This window comes from Apteryx rowi, unplaced genomic scaffold, assembly GCF_003343035.1.
Source record: "Apteryx rowi isolate R43461 unplaced genomic scaffold, aptRow1 scaffold_299, whole genome shotgun sequence".
NCBI classification, from domain to species: domain Eukaryota; kingdom Metazoa; phylum Chordata; class Aves; order Apterygiformes; family Apterygidae; genus Apteryx; species Apteryx rowi.
This window is the reverse complement of record NW_020449407.1, coordinates 386,193-406,698: the sequence shown is the minus strand read 5'-3', so window position 1 is coordinate 406,698 and position 20,506 is coordinate 386,193. Positions and strand designations below refer to the sequence as shown.

General features: G+C 40.5%; 1 protein-coding gene across 1 annotated transcript in view; it reads right to left on the bottom strand.

The window, feature by feature from the left end:
- Positions 1–20,506, bottom strand: part of SEMA6A (semaphorin 6A) — a 67,728-nt gene that overhangs the window by 17,293 nt on the left and 29,929 nt on the right. Inside the window, exons 12-18 of the mRNA XM_026069484.1 lie at positions 20,103–20,279; positions 19,253–19,393; positions 19,069–19,149; positions 17,267–17,325; positions 15,414–15,434; positions 15,232–15,282; positions 7,797–7,961 (exon numbers count right to left, since the gene is read on the bottom strand). Coding sequence (XP_025925269.1) covers positions 7,797–7,961; positions 15,232–15,282; positions 15,414–15,434; positions 17,267–17,325; positions 19,069–19,149; positions 19,253–19,393; positions 20,103–20,279 — 695 coding nt within the window. The remainder of the gene's footprint in view (positions 1–7,796; positions 7,962–15,231; positions 15,283–15,413; positions 15,435–17,266; positions 17,326–19,068; positions 19,150–19,252; positions 19,394–20,102; positions 20,280–20,506) is intronic.

Here is a 20,506-nt window from a genome sequence, read left to right as displayed (position 1 = left end):
TAATGCCCTGAACTCTGAGCAGCTGCCTTGACAAATTACATGTGGCCTCTTTTATTGAAAAAAGTAGATCAAGGTCCTGGGGCAATGACAGTTTTTGCCTGTTTGAGTAAGGCAGGCCTCTATTGCTCATTGCAGTCTGTAAATGGATAGCCTGACTTCAAATCTAGGCAGCTGGACAATTACAGGTCAAGGATACCTGCTGTTTCCGGCAGCCACATCTGACATTTGATGAGCTCTATTTTAAAATTTACTCTTCTTATACTTGCAGGATCCAGTAATTTGGAGATATACTCAGAAAGAAGAGCTCTGTCAATAATTTTCATAACCAGGAGTTGCACACTGAGACAACATCTTCCATTATCAATGCTGTCTTTTTTTGGTACTAAATAAATGATAAGTCCCTTGCCTCTTGGTTCAAGCCTTGCTACTCATGGTTCCACTTCTGCTAGTTATACCTGAAATCTGTTGCTTCTTACAGCTCACTGCCAGTGGAGTGCAGAAACATTTTCATTTCTGAAAATTTTAAGTTAGCTCCAGTGATGAAGTGTAGGCATTTGTTTATGTGAGTGGGACAGGCAGTTGGTGTGTTTTGGAATAAACCCCCTTCATTATCTTGTTTTCCTGATCCTTGCCCATCTCTCATTGTGGAGAGTGCTCCTCTCCTACAATTTCAAAAGATCTTATGGAAAAATCTGTGAGTAAATGAGTTGGGGACTTTTTATTTAAGGCTTGAAATGAAAATGAGCCACAGAGAAGACACACTAAACCACTGCCCTGTATTCTATTACAATCCTTTTTTTGATTAAAATTGGTTTAAGAATAAAGCCCTGCCCATGGATTTGGTTTCTGTTATCTTTTCTGCATGCCTAGCATTAGCCTCTTCTTTGTCTCTTCATTCTTGTTCCCATACAAACTTACAAAAACATAGTGAAAACAGGTTTGCAGAAAGTCTGTTGTCAGAAACATCCTTCCAGCAATCATCATCTTTCATCAGTTTCATATACAATTTCCATTTTATTAATTAGCACCTTGTTTTCTATTGCTGCTGCTTAAGCTTGGGTATGCAATCTGAGATGATTAGGTGTCTCTAGCTCTGGGAACAGACAGCTTGTACATGCAAGACAGACAGAACAGAGACAGGATCAGTATACATTTCTCCGGACAAGYCTGTCATGTTCCTGTAGTCCTGACTGTGCAGCCCCCTTTTATATGTCACAGGATACCTGCAATTCCAACACAGTGAGCTCACTGGCCTTCTGACACCTTTTCTAGTTATTAGCCTGGTCTTGTCATACAGATATCTGACTACTATAAACTCTACTGAGAAATTTGGTCCCATTTAACTGTTAACAATGGTTTTCTGGTGCTTATCTGACATGGAGCCGAACAGGTATCCCACAGCAGAGGACCCTGGCATGCCGCAATTGGTTTCTGAGACATCCTATTCCTGGACAAGTTGCTCATTAGAGCCATTCTAGATAAATATGGGGTTGTTTTTAACGGAAAAAAAATTTAGTATTCCACCTAAGGAGCTACTGTACGTGACAAACATAAATAAGGTCTCCTCTATAAATAGGGATGTTTACAATAATCTAATGCTAATTCACCTAAGAACATTTTAAGAAAAAAAATCTATAGGGCTTTGTTTAGCACAGACTCATCCAACCAAACTCTGTTTAAATCCTAATGGGAAAAGTAATTAGGTTTTAATCTAGATATGGATCTATAAAAGTTTAAATGGACTAAATCCTGCACCACTTTATATCATGTACATGAAATTCTTTTGTGAAGCATTACAGCTCCGAGTAATCAAATCTCTCACTTCAAATCTCAGACAAATGCTACAGAATCATAGATAGTAAGGACTAATTCCACATTCCCTTTCTCACACCACTCTTAACTAGACTGTCAGCAAAATACTTAAAAGTATAGAAAATGAAGGATCAGGTCTGATCTATCTTCATCACTTCCTCAGCACCTTAGAGGGCTAGCAAACTGCAAAGTTCAGTTTTGTTTGTGTGGACAATGTCTGGAGACAGAAGAGAGCAGCAACAACAGCATGTGCATTTGTGTAACTTCCTCAGGCACATATGCTTTGAGTTTACAGCTTTTCCTTGGTCCCATCAACACAGAACTGACTACAGTGCAGCTCCTTCTTTGATTAGCCTAACACGTTTTTTAGGATCAGTCAGTTACTTCTGAGATTGCCAGAACTATGATAGGAATCAAATACAGAATATATGCCTCACTTTGAAAATACAACACTCCCCCTCAGACCTGCAAACACTTACTCAAGAGATAGTCTTGATAAATTTTGTGCCACTTTAAATGCCCTTCTGAATTATTACAAAATGCCAGCAGGAAAATAATGACTTTTCCCTGCTTCCTCCGATAAAACATGTTTGGAATCTTTTATGTCTTTTTAGGTGTATGTTTAGCATATAACAACATTTTGTGTAAAAATATACTCTGCACATGTACTTCCTGGTGCAGAACTCAGCCCTCCTGTGATGAACACCAGTTGTTTAATTTATGCACAAAGAGTCTGCAGCTTTGCTTTACCATGGAATTTTTTCTTTCATTTCATCTCTATTTGTAAAGTATTTTGTTAAATCAGCACTTTACACTCTTTATCATAACAGTACCTGAAGTTCCACATAATTCTGTCTCACTGGAGCTGAATCTGCCCTAACATTTGCAAACTCTCCAGAGACAAGCATTGTCAGTGCTTGGCAAACCTTTCAAGTAGTGATAATCACAGTAAAAATTAATAACACTGACACTTGTATACAGTAAGAAACATTTTCTAGAGTCAGATTTTGAAACGAACAGCCCTTGGGCTCCCCAATAACAGTCCTCTCCGTACATGTGAGCTGACTATTGCTAATGATGCCTATGAATCCTGTATCAGAGGAAGCGTTGCTGTTGTTAATAGAAGTTTAAAAGAAGATTCTACCAGACACAGTAGCTATAGTAGCATTCTTGACATCCAAATACACCAGCAACTGTAAACTCTATAAACTGTGTGCATCGTGTCCCGTCTCCAGTCAGCCTTCTACCTTCGTTATGTGGATATCGACAAAAGGTTTGTTAAAGAAAGGGGAGACCCACATTGTAATCTTTACTTACATGAGTGCTGAGACAAGTAAGAAGACAAGTATTAAGCCTCCTGAGAATAACCCTACACTTTCATCTTTCAATGCCCAGCTAAACCATCTCCATCTGAATACTGCAGAATAGATATTGTAGCAGAACCGAGACATTGTAAGCCACATTTGCAACCAATTTGTCAACACCGTGATTAAAGGGTAGGCTCCAGACATCTAGGGAGTGAGTGAGAAAACTGAACAGTTGGCTATGTTTGTGCTAATGAATCCAGGACTTGAAAAGCATCAGGCACTTCTAAAGAAAGGCAGGACGGATAGGAGACAGTAGAGAAGGGCCAGCAGGGTAATGGGGCAGGGGAGGAGGGGAAGGCCAGTTATTCCTGAAGAAAATCGCTCCATTTTCTTCATACAGGCCTTTCCGCCAGCCACATGTAGGTACTCCCCACTTTGTTAGTAGGACTACTCTACGGAGACAGAGCGCCAGGGTACTGCTCAGAATGTACAGGGTAAAGCCTTGGAACATTCCACGCGGGGAGCCTCCTTATCACCGGGGGGGGGGACACTGAGTACAATGGCAGCAGAAGGGARGGTTAGACTTGGCAAGGTGAGGACAACTGTTCGGACAAAGGTGAGAAACACACAATTAAATTAACACTAAAAACATAGCAAGAAAGAAAACAAAACATAAACATACTCTGGAACATGGGAGGGTTTTTTGTTTTTTTTTTTTGTTTGTTTGTTTTTGTGTGGAGGAGATGGAGAGGAAAAGGAGGGTGCAGTTTGCCCAATCAGAGCTGATTTTGCATTCTGCAATACGAAGGGTGGATTCCTTAATGGCCAAAATGAAAATGCCAGAGGGATGGCAACACATAGTTCCCACTCTATGGGTTGCACTACGCATTTTCATCTTGGCAAGAAATGCGATGCAGCTCAGAAACAACAATCCCAGAGTATATTTAGCTACTAAAGCTGTGGCACACAAATGTCACATTCCCATGAGTCAACCCTTTTAAAGAACCCCCTCTTCACACCCCCACAGATATTCACTGAGATGCCTGCACTGAATTAAAAGTGAAGCATATGGATGGATGTGACATCATCAAAGTACCCATGTCACAGAAAAGAAAGCAGCAAGTGGATTCTGTACAATTAGTACGATCAGTGAGAAGTCGTTTGTGAGCGCAGAAAAAGAAAGAAAACACTGTCCAAAGGATTAAACACAACCAATGAAGAACACCACAAAGCACTTTGCAAAACAAAGAGAAAATGTTAAAAAAAAAAAAAAAAAGATTTTTTTTTCCTTTGTGAATGTGTGAGGGTAAAAGAAATCACAGCAAAAATGAAAACAGAATCTTCATAAAAGGATAGTAAGCTTAACATTTTCTGATTTAATTTTGCGTAAGAACTCTTTTCTTTGCCCTTTAAAAGCAATAAATCAATATAATTTTGGAGCCGACCGGCTCTAACTGGGCAAGGTAAGGAGTAACAGCACACAAGTAGACGGTAATGGTAAACAACCATGCGGTCACCTCTGCCGCCATTGTTTTGATTGTGTGTAGACTGCTTCCAGCTTTGTCAATATTCATAATTAGGCACCAAAGAACGCATGATATTTAAATGGCCCTGTCAAGTGCTAATAAGGCTCTTTGGTAAACATTACTCCCTGGGGAGGGAACCATTCAATGTAAGCCACCTCATCAGTCAGTGTATTGAAGTGAAAACAATTAGAATCCAACAGCTATACATTTATTAATATTTTCACTGCATGCTCCTCTGAAAGCTGCTACTGGCATACAAGATGCTTTTAAGAGGTAGTCTTCCATCTATTAAGCACTGCTTTGCAAAAGATTTGTGAAATATGGAACCACACACAACAAATAGTGCCATTAAAATGCATAAACATCTCTGCATTCCTCTAGGGTATATTAAAGGCCAGATCTTCCACTACTGGCGATTTCTGACACACCTCCATGACTGATGTCAGCAGAAGACCTGGTCTCAAGGATCTCCTCCTTCCTTCCTCACCAAGTCTGCTTAATGACATCCCCTGCTCTCATGTGGAGAAGAGAAAGACACCACTATCTTTCGAAAGAGGGAACACTGCATTTTCTAAGAAATGTCCTCTCATCTCAAGCATTTTGAATACCAGGATGTTACCAAGAGATTGGACAGAAAAAAATGCTTATTTTTCTGCTGTCAGCATTGTCACTGATGTATTTCTCAGAGTAAAGAGGAGTGACGGGTAAATCACATGCCATCTTTAGAAGGGCATACAAGTTTTTTGTTTTCCCTCCTCTACATACATGATACTCAGAAATTGCTTTTTCTGAATTGCCCATCTGAAGCTGAGGAGCAAGGGCTGAGGAACAGGGTTCAAATTCAAAAAAATAAAGCTGGTACCTCAAATTAGGCTTAAGCAAGGACTGGGAATCTGAGCTTTTCCCTTCAACACCCTCAGTCCCTTGCCACCTAAGCTATGGTTTTGAGCTTGGGTACTGCAACTGCCTGAAATTCTGCTTCTGCACAAACTCAGCAGCCCAATGGTCTGCAGAGTGCTGAGGAGCCTGTGCTTAACTCACATCTAAGCTTGATCATGTTCTAGAAATTTACTGTCTTTGCCCCATAGTTTTTGCAGTTACCTCCAAGTAAGTCTAAAGGATTAAGCTTTGAAAAATATCTTGGAACAGTAGCCACTTCTAAATCCCAGCTGAAGGAAGAGGAAGAAATGGCAGTTTCTCCCTACCTTTTTTTTTTTTTTTTTTTTTTTTTTTTTTTTTTTTTTACAGGAAGGGCTAATTGCTGGAAGGTGGGAAACACAAGTTCACATCCTCTGCCTGAGGGAATTCAAACCTTTGTATCCCCATTTCCTGCCACCAAACCTAAAAGCCAGGGCTTCTAGATTAATTGTCACCATGGCCTCTTAGGAAATATTACTGGATCTCCTGCCCAATTTGACCAGTCTCCTCAGCTGGAAAAGTGCTTCAGGCTCCAAGCCTACTGGGCCAGCCAGGTGATATACATTGCCTTCATGGCTGGGAACTGTGAAGGTTCTTTGTAGTCAACCCTGGAGAATCCAGTGAGAAATCCAGGATATTCAAAGGACTGTGGGAGGCACTGTGTGTCTGGAGCAGTTGTGAATTCCAGGCACTATGAATTCATAGTTTGGGTCCAGACTGCTGTCAGCTGTTTGTGCAGCTCTGCTAAAAGCTGTTCTGCAATGTTAACATGCTTACTACCCTCTGCTTAAACTCTCCACAGCACATGTAGAGAATTCAGAGATTCAATGGGTCAGAGAGAGGGGAAGGAGCATGATTTAGTAACCTAGTAGCTTGAGCAGACAACACAGAGCAGGAGGTCCGGCATACTAGTAGCTTCTCTAAGAACAGCTGATGCTTTTATCTAATGACTTTTTCATGTAAAATGCATGAACAATAGAGACTGGAATCCACATTTCAATTAATATTTTAAGTGTTTTATATAAAGTATTCATAGCAGCAAGGGCTGAAGCCCATGCGTGTCCTCACCCGTGGTGCATACCCTAACCACTCGGCAAGTGAGTTTTGCTTATAAACATCCTCCTTCTGGCCCACTGTGTACTTAATTAGTCCGTACAGGGTGGAACATCTTCAACAGAGAAGAGACTGAAAGAACAGACCTGAGAACACCCTAGAGAAGAAGAACAGGGAGTCAAATTTCTCCAGGCAGAGGAGCTATTTGGATCTAAGTCTCCAATTTACAAAGAAACTATTTTAACCTCTTTGAGATACTGATTAAAAAGAGCTGATAGAATGATGAGGGCCATCATAAACTGATGGAGCACCATCACCCCTATTTAGGAGAAGAACTTCTCCTTTTCTAAGCAGCTCAAGTGGCAAGTTTAGGCAATTTTCTGCCTAATTCTCCTCATGTATAGCAAAGGAAGACTGGAGGCCAAGTGACAGGGCTGACACTTGTATTAGACAGAAGAGTGCTTCAAAGTGAAGCACGGTACTCAACACTTTGAAACAACACCTAAATTCTAACCTTTTGAGGCTTTAAAAATGCTACACAGAATCTGTCTCCCCCAGCAGTCACCTAAGTGTCTTTTGAAATAAGCTAACGATCTCCTCAGCTCCGATTCTCAAAAGTATTTGATGCTCAGGTCTCACTGAAGACATTGGGACTTAGGTCCAGTTACTAGGACCTGTGTTATTTCAACTCTACTGAGTTAAATTAGTGCAAACCTTTGTGCTGCAGTACCTCTGTCTGTCAGTGAGAGTACTGTTGCCCTAACTCAGACAGAAATAACGTGAAATTAGCTGCGATCTGTTGTGCCGTCCCGGGAATTCAGACAAAAAGGCAATGTAGAAGTGCACACTTAAGAACGATGGAAAGCCACAAATCTTATGTAGTCAGACAACAGGGAAGATCAAGTTTAAACAGAGTTAAATCCCCACTGTCTCCCTCCTCTTCATCTACATGCACAACAAACTGCAAAGGCATACACTCCTATTTGTTTTGTGTGGTTTCCTTAGGCAGCGAGTATCTAAGACTGAGTCTGAGATTGGCCATCTAGTTTCTGCTTTACGATAAGCTTTTAACTATAGCGAAGGAGTTTTATTATGTTACTCTGAGCCAGCTGGAAGCGGTTACACCTTAGTCCTCCCCCCCCTCCCTCTCCACCACAGGAAGTCATTTCCAAGGCCTTACCCTTCTTGTCTTGATGATTATGGGATGAAACTGCCACATACGGATCTGTATTTTCAGATGAGTGAACCGGATCCTTCCAATCCAGCATGCGTCCCCTAGTATCATAACCCTGTCGAGCGCGAGAGTCAGAAGTGGTGGTGCTTGGAACTAGTGAACTGGAGTGTCCTGTTTACATTATAAATACAGTTAGGGAAGACAAGTCTCATTAGTCACTTACCACACTATCTCAGGAGGTAAGCATCGCTTTTCCTCAGTGATGGATGAATGTCTTAGACTCAGCAATGTTTTAAAAGTCTTTCAAAGCACTGCCCAAAGGAAGTACAGAATTTGAACCTTTCAGATCAGCCAGACAAACCATTGTTAATAGGTATGCACACGCCTTTGGCTGCGGCTGAATTCAAAGCTGTGTGTTTTTACTCAGCAGAGTTGAATGAGTGCAGAACAGTGTGAGCTGTACACTTCATTTGAGTCAAATGTTCTTTCAGCTGAATTCAGTATACAGCCTTGACTGACACTGAAGTGTAAATCCACAACATTTGGCAATTGTTTTGTTAAAAAACAACTAAAAAAACCAATTTAAGTGTTAAAACGAAACAACTTCTAATAAGGCCAAAACTAAAGGGAAATGCCAGATGAACTACAAAATGATGTCATCAGCAACTCTCTGCCTCCTGTCCCAGAGGGGATAAAAGGCTGCCCAGAACCTGTGTGTTTGCACTGGGGCATTGCCCTTTGGATGGCACACGTACAAGGCCTGTCAGCGGCTCACACCCACGCGCACGCTCTTCATGGGTCTTGTCCAAGGAGATATTCTAAAATGGCTCTGAGATAAGGAGAGCCAGCAAGAAACTGAACATTATTTCTGCTCGAATTAACAGTGAGGGCAATACGTTACTATGTGAATCTGTTCAAGAATTCATGATTTCAGCAGCTACTGCTACAGCCTTCAAATCACATTTGGCTATTAGCCCTCTTTAGGCAGAGATTTGGCATTTTTATTCATTCTGGACCCCTTCAAACATTCACTTGCCCTTTTTAAGGAGAAATGTTTAGAATCTAATCCTATTCCTATTCGTCACATAGGTATTGAAGTTCAGCACAATCATCTTGACTGGAGAAATTTAGGAGAAGTTTATAGCCTTGTTTCACTAAGTTTTACTGCTATCCTAGACATCATTATTGCTGTTCTTAATAAGCATGCTGAGGAAATCCCTTCTGATTGAGTACACCCTAACAAACACCATGTTTACAGAACATGCCCTGCTGGAAACACAAGGCAATATTAACAGCAGTTTGGCTTGGGCAGAGAGGTATTTGTAAATTAATGTCCTTTACAGCTATATCCCGAGAAGTACCTCAGCACCCAAAGTGTGATGTACTTGCTGTCTAGGTCTCTGAATCTAAAGTTGCAATCTGGAACTCCCAAACTCCAGTAACACCACAACATTTTGACCTTAAAATTCCAGGTGTGTCTGAAAGTTCCCTTTTGGCATGTGATCAAAATGAGTCATTTTCAGCAGGACTCAAATAGCTCTGGTCCTAGTTAATTTGCCTGGCATAACTACATTTCCCTTTACCTACTTTCCTTAAAGAACCCAACAAGACAGGCATTTTCAAAACATGCTCAGACTTAAACTAACAGAATCAGATTACTCACAGATAGAAATGGTGATAATGCTTTCTTTCGAGATCCTGCTAGATAGGCTCATACCAGCACTCCTTTGCTCCCCGCTTCTTTCGAACAGCCTAGCAACTTAGTTTTCTTTCCTTAGATGGGAGTCTCCCTTAGAGAGGAGTCCACTTACCAGGCTACAGGCTGCTCTAGCAGGGGACTTTCCATTCCTTCCCTTATGTTGTATCAAAAAAAGAACTGCTCAGAAAAAGAATTCACAGCTCCATGGGGCAGAGATACAGCAACAAAAGGAGCCCAAATTTGGAGCCTCATGGCAGCAACACAAGGAACCCAAATTTGGAACCTCATGGTGAAGGCATAAAGCTGGGAAGGAAGGAGACTGTGCTTCAGTGTTTTATACTAAACAGTCACTGGATAAAAATAAAGCTTTGAGAAACTGTATCTAGAAAAGGCTGATTTTGGTGGCTTCTGAATCTTAGCCATTCTGGACTCTGCTCTGAGAAGCTTAATTCTCTGCTGTGCATAGAGAGTCGATGTACCTAAGATGCCTAATTCCATTCTAGCAAATAAAAATCTAAATGTTGGTCACCAATGTTAACAAGCTTTTCAATGCACCCACGTCCTTTGTTTTATCTAGCCCTTTTAACGCTTCACAAGGTTGAACTATCAATGAAGTTGCCAAAAAGCTGTAACTTCTACTAAGATGCTGCTATGATTTAAGGAAGTCCTGCTGAATATTAATGATCTTGGAAAAGATGTCTGTGCTATTCCATATACTTTCGAGGGGCCTTTCTGATTTACTGCAAAGGATTGTACTCTGAATTGTATTTGGACAGCACTCTGGACTTAATTTTGCATTTTGTTACACTTTGCAGGGAAAGTTGGTCAGATTCACAGTGTTTTCACTATGGATCCAGCCTTCAGATGCTACAGCTGATCATTAACATGATTAATGTAGCATGGACCTCAGGCTGAAGGATTAAACTGAGAAGGGCACTGTATTACCTTCTGTCCCTCATGATCGGAAGTGTGGTTTTCCACCCGCTGTCTTTCTTTAACACTGCAAATTAGAGGCTGTATTTTGTTTGAAGATGAAGTTTTTAAATGTTGCTCAAATAGAAAAGTGAAGCCAAGCAGATTATCCACTTCTAAAAGGTTTCCATAAGCCGCAGAGCATGGCTGGATATATTGGTAACAGTTAGACAGATGGATTCCGATCCAAATTTGCTGCCTGCTCTGCAGCAGTTCCACAGGGCTGCCTGTTTCCAACAGGACTGGTACAGATCCAGCTAGAGAAAGCATGTGCTCCCTTGAAGCAAGAATATGCTGGAGTGGTAAAGCTTTCACTTCTATACCATTTTATGCTTGTCAACTCCTGTACTCGTCCCCAAGAAATAAGAGAAACAATGGGACAGAAAACAGGCCAGAAAGTGGAAATTATGAGCTTTCCATGTCTTCTTTTCCCTAAAGACTAAACTGTACTGCCAACATTCATGGGATTCCAGTCTCCAAGTTAATACCTCATTCAACAACCACAATAATGTGTACAATATTTGGTCAGCCTACAAATAGTGCTGCACTCAACATAAGAAAGCAATTAGTCATAGCTTGATAAGGAAGTAGAAGAGAAAAAAGTCTTGCCAAGTAGCAGTCATATTTTATATATGCGTTTGATATGCATTTTATGCTCATATCTCTGTCCAGACACTTTCAATTTAGGTGTGTTCAAGAGGCAATTTTAAGGAAAAGCCATAAGTATGGTTAAAGAAAAACATTTCTTAATACAGTAATCTAGAGGAAATATATGCCTTAGGGACACATTTTCTGCAAAAAGATTTCCTGAACCATATGCTACAAATACATGGAGAACTCCTTGGTAATGGAAAGCTAAGGCTTTGTGACGATATTAATGTGTACCAGATGGTGGTTAGGTAGAGAAGGGTTTCACACAAATGTGAGAAATCAGACTATATGCTCTGTTACTAATGTGTTAGTCTAGTACACATTGAGAAGCAATTTTCCACATGTATTGAGACAAACTTTCTTCCATTTGATTTACTAGAGAGAGGAAGCAGGGCAGGAGCAGATTAGAGTTTAATAACCTTTCTCACTTGTGTGAGAGCCATATTCTGCAAACACTTACTACTGGGCAGTGGCTGGTCCCATAAGCAATATTACTGTGTCTTGTGTTTGCATAGTCAGTCCCACCGTGTGAAATCACCTTTAAGCAGAGTGGCACCACAGATGTATGAGCTAGTTAAGTGACTCTCATAAACAGAGAAAAGACTGAAGTGGCAGGCAACCTAGTCCTGGTCCTTTCACTCACAGCCATTATTAAACCTTCACAATGTGCCGTATAGCTTGCAAAACATAATGGGCCTGTTTTTCATTACACCATTTTTACCACTCTGACTACATAAATAGGCTTTGCTGTAATTCAAGGAGGCTTTAGCATATGTGACATGCGGCCAGTACCTCTATTTTGACATAGGCTAGGTTTTAATACACCTAAACATCTAAAATAACAATTCTGCCTTTGTTTTAAAACAATCCATCTGAAAAAACTGCAGGTACAGTGCTTTCTAAACTTCTCTGTTTAAAGCAAATATGTAAAAACAACATACACTTAAAAAAAACTATTTTAGGTGCTTCAATTATTCACAAAACTTTTCATTTGGAATGCTGTAATCACAGTAATACATGGAGAGTAAAAACACTTCATGTCTATGAGCATGGATAATGATTCAGAAGGGCTGCACTTCTGTAACTACAGCTCATTCTGAAGTGTACTTGTAAAATATAAGGAGATTTTTCTTCTGCTTTAAAACAAAGACAGGGATTCAATATGTATTTGATAGTTGTTCTAATATGCACAAGTCATTAGGATACTAGAGGTTAAGATGTCCACACAATATCCTATTAACAGCTATAGCAACCTAATTAGACAATTAGAGGGAAAGGCTAAATCAATACTACAGAGGAAGAAAGGAATATGGCTAGGGGGTAAAGTAAGGGCCCAATTCACTAAGAATTGATATTTCCAAATGTAATTGAAGCTGCTTACAATTTTGCAGAGGAATCTAGCCTAACCTTTTTATTCAAGTCAGTGGCTCTTGCATCATTTCTCTCTGACCTTCTGCAGCCAGACCTTCAGCATGCTATCTTCTCCTTGGGTGTGAAAAGGGAATGTACTTGAACAGTCATCTGTGGACTCTGCACTTTGTTGCTTGTTTACAACTGATCTTGTGAGGTTGCCCCAGAAAAGGGAGCCCATCTGCCAAATTCAGGAGGAGGCTGATGCCAAGAATACAAAGATTAAGGTCTTGATTCTCCTTTCACTTACACTGGTACAGATTGGCAGTAAGTCCACTGAAGTGAGCTGATTTATACGAGTATAAATCAAGTGAGAGGAGAATTAGGCTTTAAGACATCTTTTGCATCTGGAGTTTCAGATGCCTTTGGATATATTTAACCCACCAGATCCAAAGGGCACCCCGAGCATTCACTTGATTGGCATTCTGGTATACCTCACTGTTCTGAGGTTTAATCCATTATGAAATACCATTTACTTATGCATTTAATTGTATTCAATAACACAAAAAGCACCATTTATAAAAATTTAGCTTTCTCATGCAAAAAAAAAAAGACTCAGAGCAGTCATAACAGAAAACATGAGCATATTTACTGAGACTGGTTTACTGAGTAATATTGGAATTTTTTTTTTACACTCCTCATGTGGAAGATGAATAGAGGTGACTAATACATTTTCCTTAAGTATTTTGCCTGAGTGCATAGTAGGTGAAAAGACTGACTGCCAGCTATGCAGTAACATCAGAACTGGTATTTCAACTGAACTCATAAAAGAAGAGCTGTCTTGCCTAGTGACCATGTATCATGATCTACCTGAGGAATGTCAGTGAAATCACCTGTGAAAGACAGGGCATGAATGAGAACCAAACAATGTTGGCTCAGCATTTCTCCATTGCCTCTGGTAGTAGGATCCTATTTTAAGAACTGAATTCAGTAAATGGCATCTGTGTTTGGGCTTGACATGGGTAGACAGTAGAACTGACTCCTTTTGTTACCTATGCCCTTTGGGACTGCAGCTTTTTTCACTTTGCCTCTCATTTGGGCCTTTTTCCTGATTCTATGGTCAGATGAAATGATTCGCTTTTGCTAGAGTCCCTATTACTATGGTAGCAAATGGGATCCAGAACTACAGCCCCACAGCTACAGCTGTGTAGCCTATTGGTGCACTTAGAAGTGGGAATCCCAAGACATTCCTGGTACATCAGCACTATGCCCAAGGCCATTTTCTTTTTCTTCAGACTCAGCAGTATGGATTTCATTATTATTCTTTAATTACTGCTTTGTGTATTGGAAATATAACAGTTTTCAACTGAAAGAAAGTACAAGCTGTATATTCAGATGAAACCATCAGCCTTCCATACATTACAATGTCTCAACTTGTCTTTGATTTTGCATATACTGCCTTCACTGGYTTTCATTATCATACTTGCAAACAAGTTTCACCTGTACATTTTCCATTTCCTGATAATAATAAAAAATGGGGAATTTATTTCTTTTTAGCACTGAGCAGTATTACTGTGCCTGCAGTTATTTATATTCTGCTTTACTGAGCTGTTGTTGGTTCTGTTTTGTACTTACATATTTCGCAGGCACAAGACGAAGGGATCAATCTAATGTGCACCATCACAACTGCACACTAACCTATATCTAGTTACATTCAGCCAAACATATGGTAATTGCCCCAGCTTTGATGGACTGTTAGTCTTGTACTGCCTCAAAGAAACCTCACAAGTAAGCTCCCATTCCATACAGAAATTTGCCACTGACTTCACTGGGAGCAACACTACACATCCTCTTAGCTTGTGAGTGCTTGTCTTTGTTCAGGCTGTCTACAAAAAGAAGCTACTGCAATGTAATTCTAGGTTTGAATTTAAAGCAATTATTTATTCTACAGTAATTCCCCATGTAGACACTTATTCTGCACTCCAAGTGCCTACTTATACTTTAGTGTAATCCACTTCCAAACAGACTGAGCAAAGTGGTGCAAATCTGCACTGTGAATGCAGATTAACAGTTGCCTGGAGGGAGACTACTACTCTAGGCTACCAGGAATGCTCCTCTTCAGCTCTGGTCATTTAATTTGTTGTGTGAACCCCTTGTTCTCACAGACCAGACACCATCAGGGCATTAAGATATTGCAAGTGCAGGTGACATAAATGACTCACTGTAGTAGTGACAGAAACCTTTAAGATTCAAGGCATAATCCAGCCACAGCTGACGTGGTAACAGCACAATTTTCCTCATAAAAGCTCTTTCTTTAACCCAGGGACGGTTCTGCTCCTTTCCCTGAGGTATCAGTGACTGGCTGCTGTCGCAGTCAAGACACCAGCCTGGACAAATCACGAGTGGGATCCAAGGTGCTATCTTCTTTTTTCCAGTGAACAGATAAGATGTATCACTATACCTAAGTGTTCTTCTCCTGAGCGTTCAGATGAAGCATGCTCTTTATCATGTTTGCTGGAGTGCTGTTAAAATTGGCCAAACATGACTTTAATTCAATTGAGTTGACTTGACTTTAATTCAGTTGAGGAAGGACTAAGAAAAGAGGGACTGAAAGTCAAGAGGTACGGCTTAACCCTATTTGCAATTAGTGAATCAGGCCCTCAAAAACAAGACAAAACAAATAAAAAAGGGTAATGACTATTTGAGGACAGGAACTACTAGCTAACACAAGGATCTGGGGAGAATTTTTTAAAACATCCATAAACTGACCATACACTGTGTTGTAAGACATTTCATGATCAGGTGAAGCAGTTGAAATGTCTATGAAAAAAATAAATTGGGAAGAAACATTAAATAAAACAGAAGTGTGAAAATACTTCAAAGTTTAGTAAAAATGATTCCTCCAGAATTGACTTGCTGACAATAAATAATGAAACTAAGAACTTCCTTACCATTCAGGGCTACGAAGGAATCTGAAAGACAAATAACAGGGGAAAAATCATTATTTCTCTCTCTTTTTTTTCTTTTTAATTGTTTGCTGCTAGCAACCTTTTATGCTTCAGCTGATATTTATATGTATGTGATTAGTACCCTAAGGACCCAGGCAAAACCAACATTCAGACATACCCGAAAACAATGTCTGACCTTAAAGTGTTCATAACTGGCCCTCTGCAAGGGATACCAAGTCAGAAGACCAGTTTTCTCTCTGCCATGGCTGTCTTTGCAAGATCAAGTCCTAATTTAAATGCAAGGCACATCAAGTGATGCAGCCAGCAGTGTGAGTCAATGAGGACAAAACTCACACGATACAAGATCACATGAAGTAGTAAGATCAGCTGGGTTAGCAGGGAGTGAAATCTACCCCTGTGCAATGCCAAGGTTCAAAGCATCATTCAGGTTTTAAGGGGAATTTAAGCAGGGTATTGGCTTTGTTGTTCCCTGCACAGGAGTGGATCTCTCTCCATGAGCACAACTTGCTGTTTCTGAATCATTTCCTACTCTTCTTTCATATATAACTGATATTACGTACACTCTACTCCTGTCTAACCTATCTGGCCGAGAAGAGCAGAACTAAGCTGATATCTGAAAAGGGCAAAGTTGTACCAGCTGGGTAGTGACCTGATTTTGGTGCTATCCCATTTTACAGGGGGCACAGGAGGGACTGTGTGTACACCTCATTCAAAAAACAGACTGCCCAAGTAATCTTATCTTAGGGCAAAAGCAGAGGGAGGTGTAGCTAAGATGGAGGCATGTAGAGGCTGAAATCCTTGAACTCCCTCAAGCACAGTGATCACAATAATAAATGACCCTAGAATAAGGATGCGCAAAGCATGGGAAGGCTCTGGCATTCCCCATAGAAACTGGCCTGCACTGTATCCTGGGGCACGCTCCAGCCCTCTGTTATTTTGCTCTCCATTCCAAAAGTCATGACTCACTGTACTTTACCTCCTCAGCTTCAGCCCTTTTACTGCATCTACATGCACCAGTGCAAATTGCACCAAAAAGAATGTGATTCTTGGTGTCATAAAGTTTATAAATAATATTTGGGGCTCAGAATTAAACCAAACTTGACAAGAACATTTGGAATGAGAGCTGTCTTAACACAGCTGTTGGTATTCTTGAAGGCTCAGAAATCAGCATGCAAAGTTTCTTTGCATGCAGTGCAAGCGAGGTACTTTTAAGTACCTCAGTGCAAAACACGAACGTTTAAAGGACACTTCCCACTCACTTTGTTAGTACCTAAGTTTTATCATTAAGGTTCCTTTGGTAGGATCAGTAGCGTCTCACACTTAGCAGTACTAGCTTGTCCAGCTTGTGTGTAAAATCCAGTAAGATCCACAAATTAAATATTTCCCACTTCTTGATTCTGGATCCCAAACCAAAGAGGCATTCTCACTGTCTCCCTGTCTTGCATGGGAGTGCAGTCCAAGTCATCATCTACAACAAGAAACCAAGCCCTTTCTGCACATCTACATAAACAAACTAGCCCATCCATTGCGGCTGATAAAGAAAAAGAACATCCAGTTCATTGTGTCATTGCTATAATCAATATCCTCTAAAGCCGTGGTTTTCTCACCACATAACCATTATGAAGTCCGGTGTTTGTACAAATCACACCAACTGGGATATTTTCTTTAAACAAGTTTAAACAAGTGTTCCTCTTGAACCTGCTTCTTTAGCCACAGTTAATGTCCTTGTTGCGGCTTACATTGCTACAAGAGAACACCTGACAGGTAATGGTGATTTGAGGCAGTCAGAAAGATTCTGTAACACAGGATAAATGGAGGGTAAAAGCTTTGCTTACTTTGGCAGTCACCCAGGCCATCTGTATTGCCATGTTCTATGTCCTGTTCAAATGCCAGTCTAAATAATAGAAATAAACATAATGGTATGAATAACAACAGTCACAGACACTACCAGAAAGAAATTATCACATCTACAACTGAAATGAAGACACAGTGAAACCGGCCATTTCTTTGGAACTCCCACACACAGCTTGAAAAATTGCAACATAGGCATTTATTCGTCATCTCTTAATTGTTCTTTGGCTTCTGATGACGCAACCTGCATTTTAAAGGATATTTAGGTACTGCACTGAACAAAATTGCAAGGCCTAAAGCCCAGATTGCAAAAGGAATTCCACTGAACTTAAACTCTATCTATAAATACTTACAGGCTTTTCTAGCTGACACCCCCAATTTAGGCTCCTTACCTGTGCCTGTGATTTTGATAACTAGTGAAGCTGTTCTTCCAAGTTCCCTGTATAGTCAGTGGTGAGTGACAAGAGCCTTGGAAAACCTCCAGCACAAGCTATCATCTGCATTAGTTAGGATTGTGCCCTTAAGGCCTAAGTACTCTTGTAGGCACCTAGCTCTGGACTCTAGGTTCTTAAAATTCCTGTTCAACTGCCACCTACTCCAGAAGGGCACCTGAAGTCTGTTCCTGTTGGGTAATTTAGAAGCTCACCAGTCAGCTTAACAGTTGTTCTGGATTTCCTTCCTAAGAGCTATGCACTGGACTGAGAGCTACCTGCCTAGCTCACCTGTGGACTGCACCACAGCAAGCTCCACTGCCTCTGTCTTCACGAATCTGTTCGTAAATACGGGAGCCACTTTTGCAAGTAAGGTACAGAAATCCTGAAAATCTTGCTATGGCAAATGGGAAAAAACCTCAAATACTTTGAGAATGTTTGTAAGTTTTTGAGAAAAACTGATATACACACAGATGGACTTTAACATTATTTTACCAAATGATCTGTCAGGAACAATCCACACTCTCATAATAATGCATATATAGATATAGTTATAATGTCCATACTGGAACTTTAATAAAACAATCTAAATTAAAATAGCAAATTAAGAACCTGATACAAGCATATGAATGATAACTCATCCATTCTGTTTACTGAAGACCAAAACAGAAGTAGGGTTAAGCTGGACTGGTGCAGGGCTATTGAGGTTATCTGATGTTTACACCACACTTATACTACTATCTTGAGAAAATATAACCATATCTCAAAGTGTGAGGTGTGTCATATGTGGCCAAGAAAAGAGAGCTCTGAAGTGGATCTGTTCCCTGCAAAGAGGCTTTAGTAACTGTATTTAAAGCAAGCTCTCAGAGCCTTTTGTTACTATAAAAAACTAAATTCTACTGTTAAGCAAAGCACTTCTCTGAATCYGCTTTCAGCTCTAACTGTGCTTTGTGATTCCTCTTAGTAATGCACAGTAAATTAGAAGGACTGGTTTTGTTTCCAGTGGACAAACCGCTTCAGTAACCTAATTTGGATTCTATTGCCTCTTTAATCAGCTGTGATGGCTCCAGTGGGGGCTGGTCCAGACATACTTATCCAGTTCCCTTCTTTCAACAACACGTGGCCCTTAGTATGGTTCTTTCATTTTCTTCTTCCTCCTCTTTTGACAGTTACCAATCAGCTGAGAGTTAGCATGAAAAAACACCAAGAAATTTCAGAGAATGCAAATAAGGCAGAAACAAATACTTCACACATTTTTCTTCCCTAAGAGTCCCATGTTTCAAACAACTCTGTCCAAATCTGTCTGGCGCCACTGTTGGAGTCTCACAGTCCATCCAGTGAAAGCCATTACTTACTTAGCACCAAGCACCAGCTGTGTGCATGCCCCACTCTCCTTCACCCAGCCACAGTACGGGTCTCTGGACGCTATGCAGGCCCTTAGGAAAAAAGGAAATGAGGCATTCTTGAGTCCTCTAGTGTTCTGTACACCTGGCACCAGGGCTTCTGACAACAGGGCAAGTGCTACCACAAAACACATACTTTTTACACTTGCCATGACGCTCACAACGTCCCAGGGGAACCTTTATGACACAGGTAGAGAAGGCAACATAAAGGGCGCTGCTTTGTTTGTCAAGCTGCATACCCATAATCCTCTTGTCTTCCACTCCGTCGTAACTGCACCTGGTTTGACAAAGTGAGATAATGTTATAAATGAGTTCTGCCAGGAAACCAGATGACTACTTCATGATTCCTCAAGTTGGGGGAAAAAAAAAAAAAAAAAACACTGAGAAAAGGAGAACTGATCAAGCCAAAGAGAAAGAATACACAACAGGCATCAGAAATACTGATAAAAAGTTATTTAAGCAAGTGTAAAAAATGCATGGGACAGGGGAACAAGAAGTAGTAGAGAGGGACTGCACACCAGACAAGCTCTCTGAGGGCCCTGCAGGTTTTGTGTTTTTTCTTCTCCAGCACTCAAAGTAGCTGAAATGTCTGCATGTTTATGGCATACTTCAAAACCTCCCTAGGCATATTTGAGGAAGGCTGAAATCCAGGAAATTTCCCTTGGAGAGCAGCTTGCTGGTTGGTGAGTTGGTTGGAATTAGGTTATTTATAGGATTAGGAAATCAGTCTTTTCTTTGCTGAATTTCACTTTTAATTATCCATCAACTGCTGGGTAGGATGGTCTATTTTCTACACATATTGAATAAAAAATATTTTATTTCCACATAGAGACTCACAACCAGACATCCCCCCCAAACAAACATTTAAAATGACTCAAAAGACTTGGCTTCTGCAGCCATTTTCCTTTTCATAGGGCAACCTGCTCTCTGGGAAATCAGAAGTGTCAAAGCTGCCCATACATGAGTACAAAGAATCAGATACAAACTTTTCGGGATTGTAAACGTTCATCTCCTCCAGGAAAAGGCTATCATTTAGGAAACCGCTGTTTCCTGTCCGGGCCAAGAACTTCAAGATGATTCCCTTCTCTGATCCCAAGAAAACCACAGTGCAGTTCTGATATGGCCCAGCAGCAGAGTCTACAGCAATTTTGGTCAGGCGGTACCTAGAAAAATGATACAGCATTTTTCATCACTTGGGTTAGGTTGTTATTTATTATATCACCTTTTTCCATTTCAAATAACTTTGTGGTAGCCTTTCACCAACCATGTAACATATTTAAGCACTTCTTCTGGCTGAATAACCCTGTAAGTCAACACAGACTGTACCAGTTGGGCTCCCCAAATGGTGGGGAATTTTCATGTGTGTGCATGTTCACAGAATCACAGAATC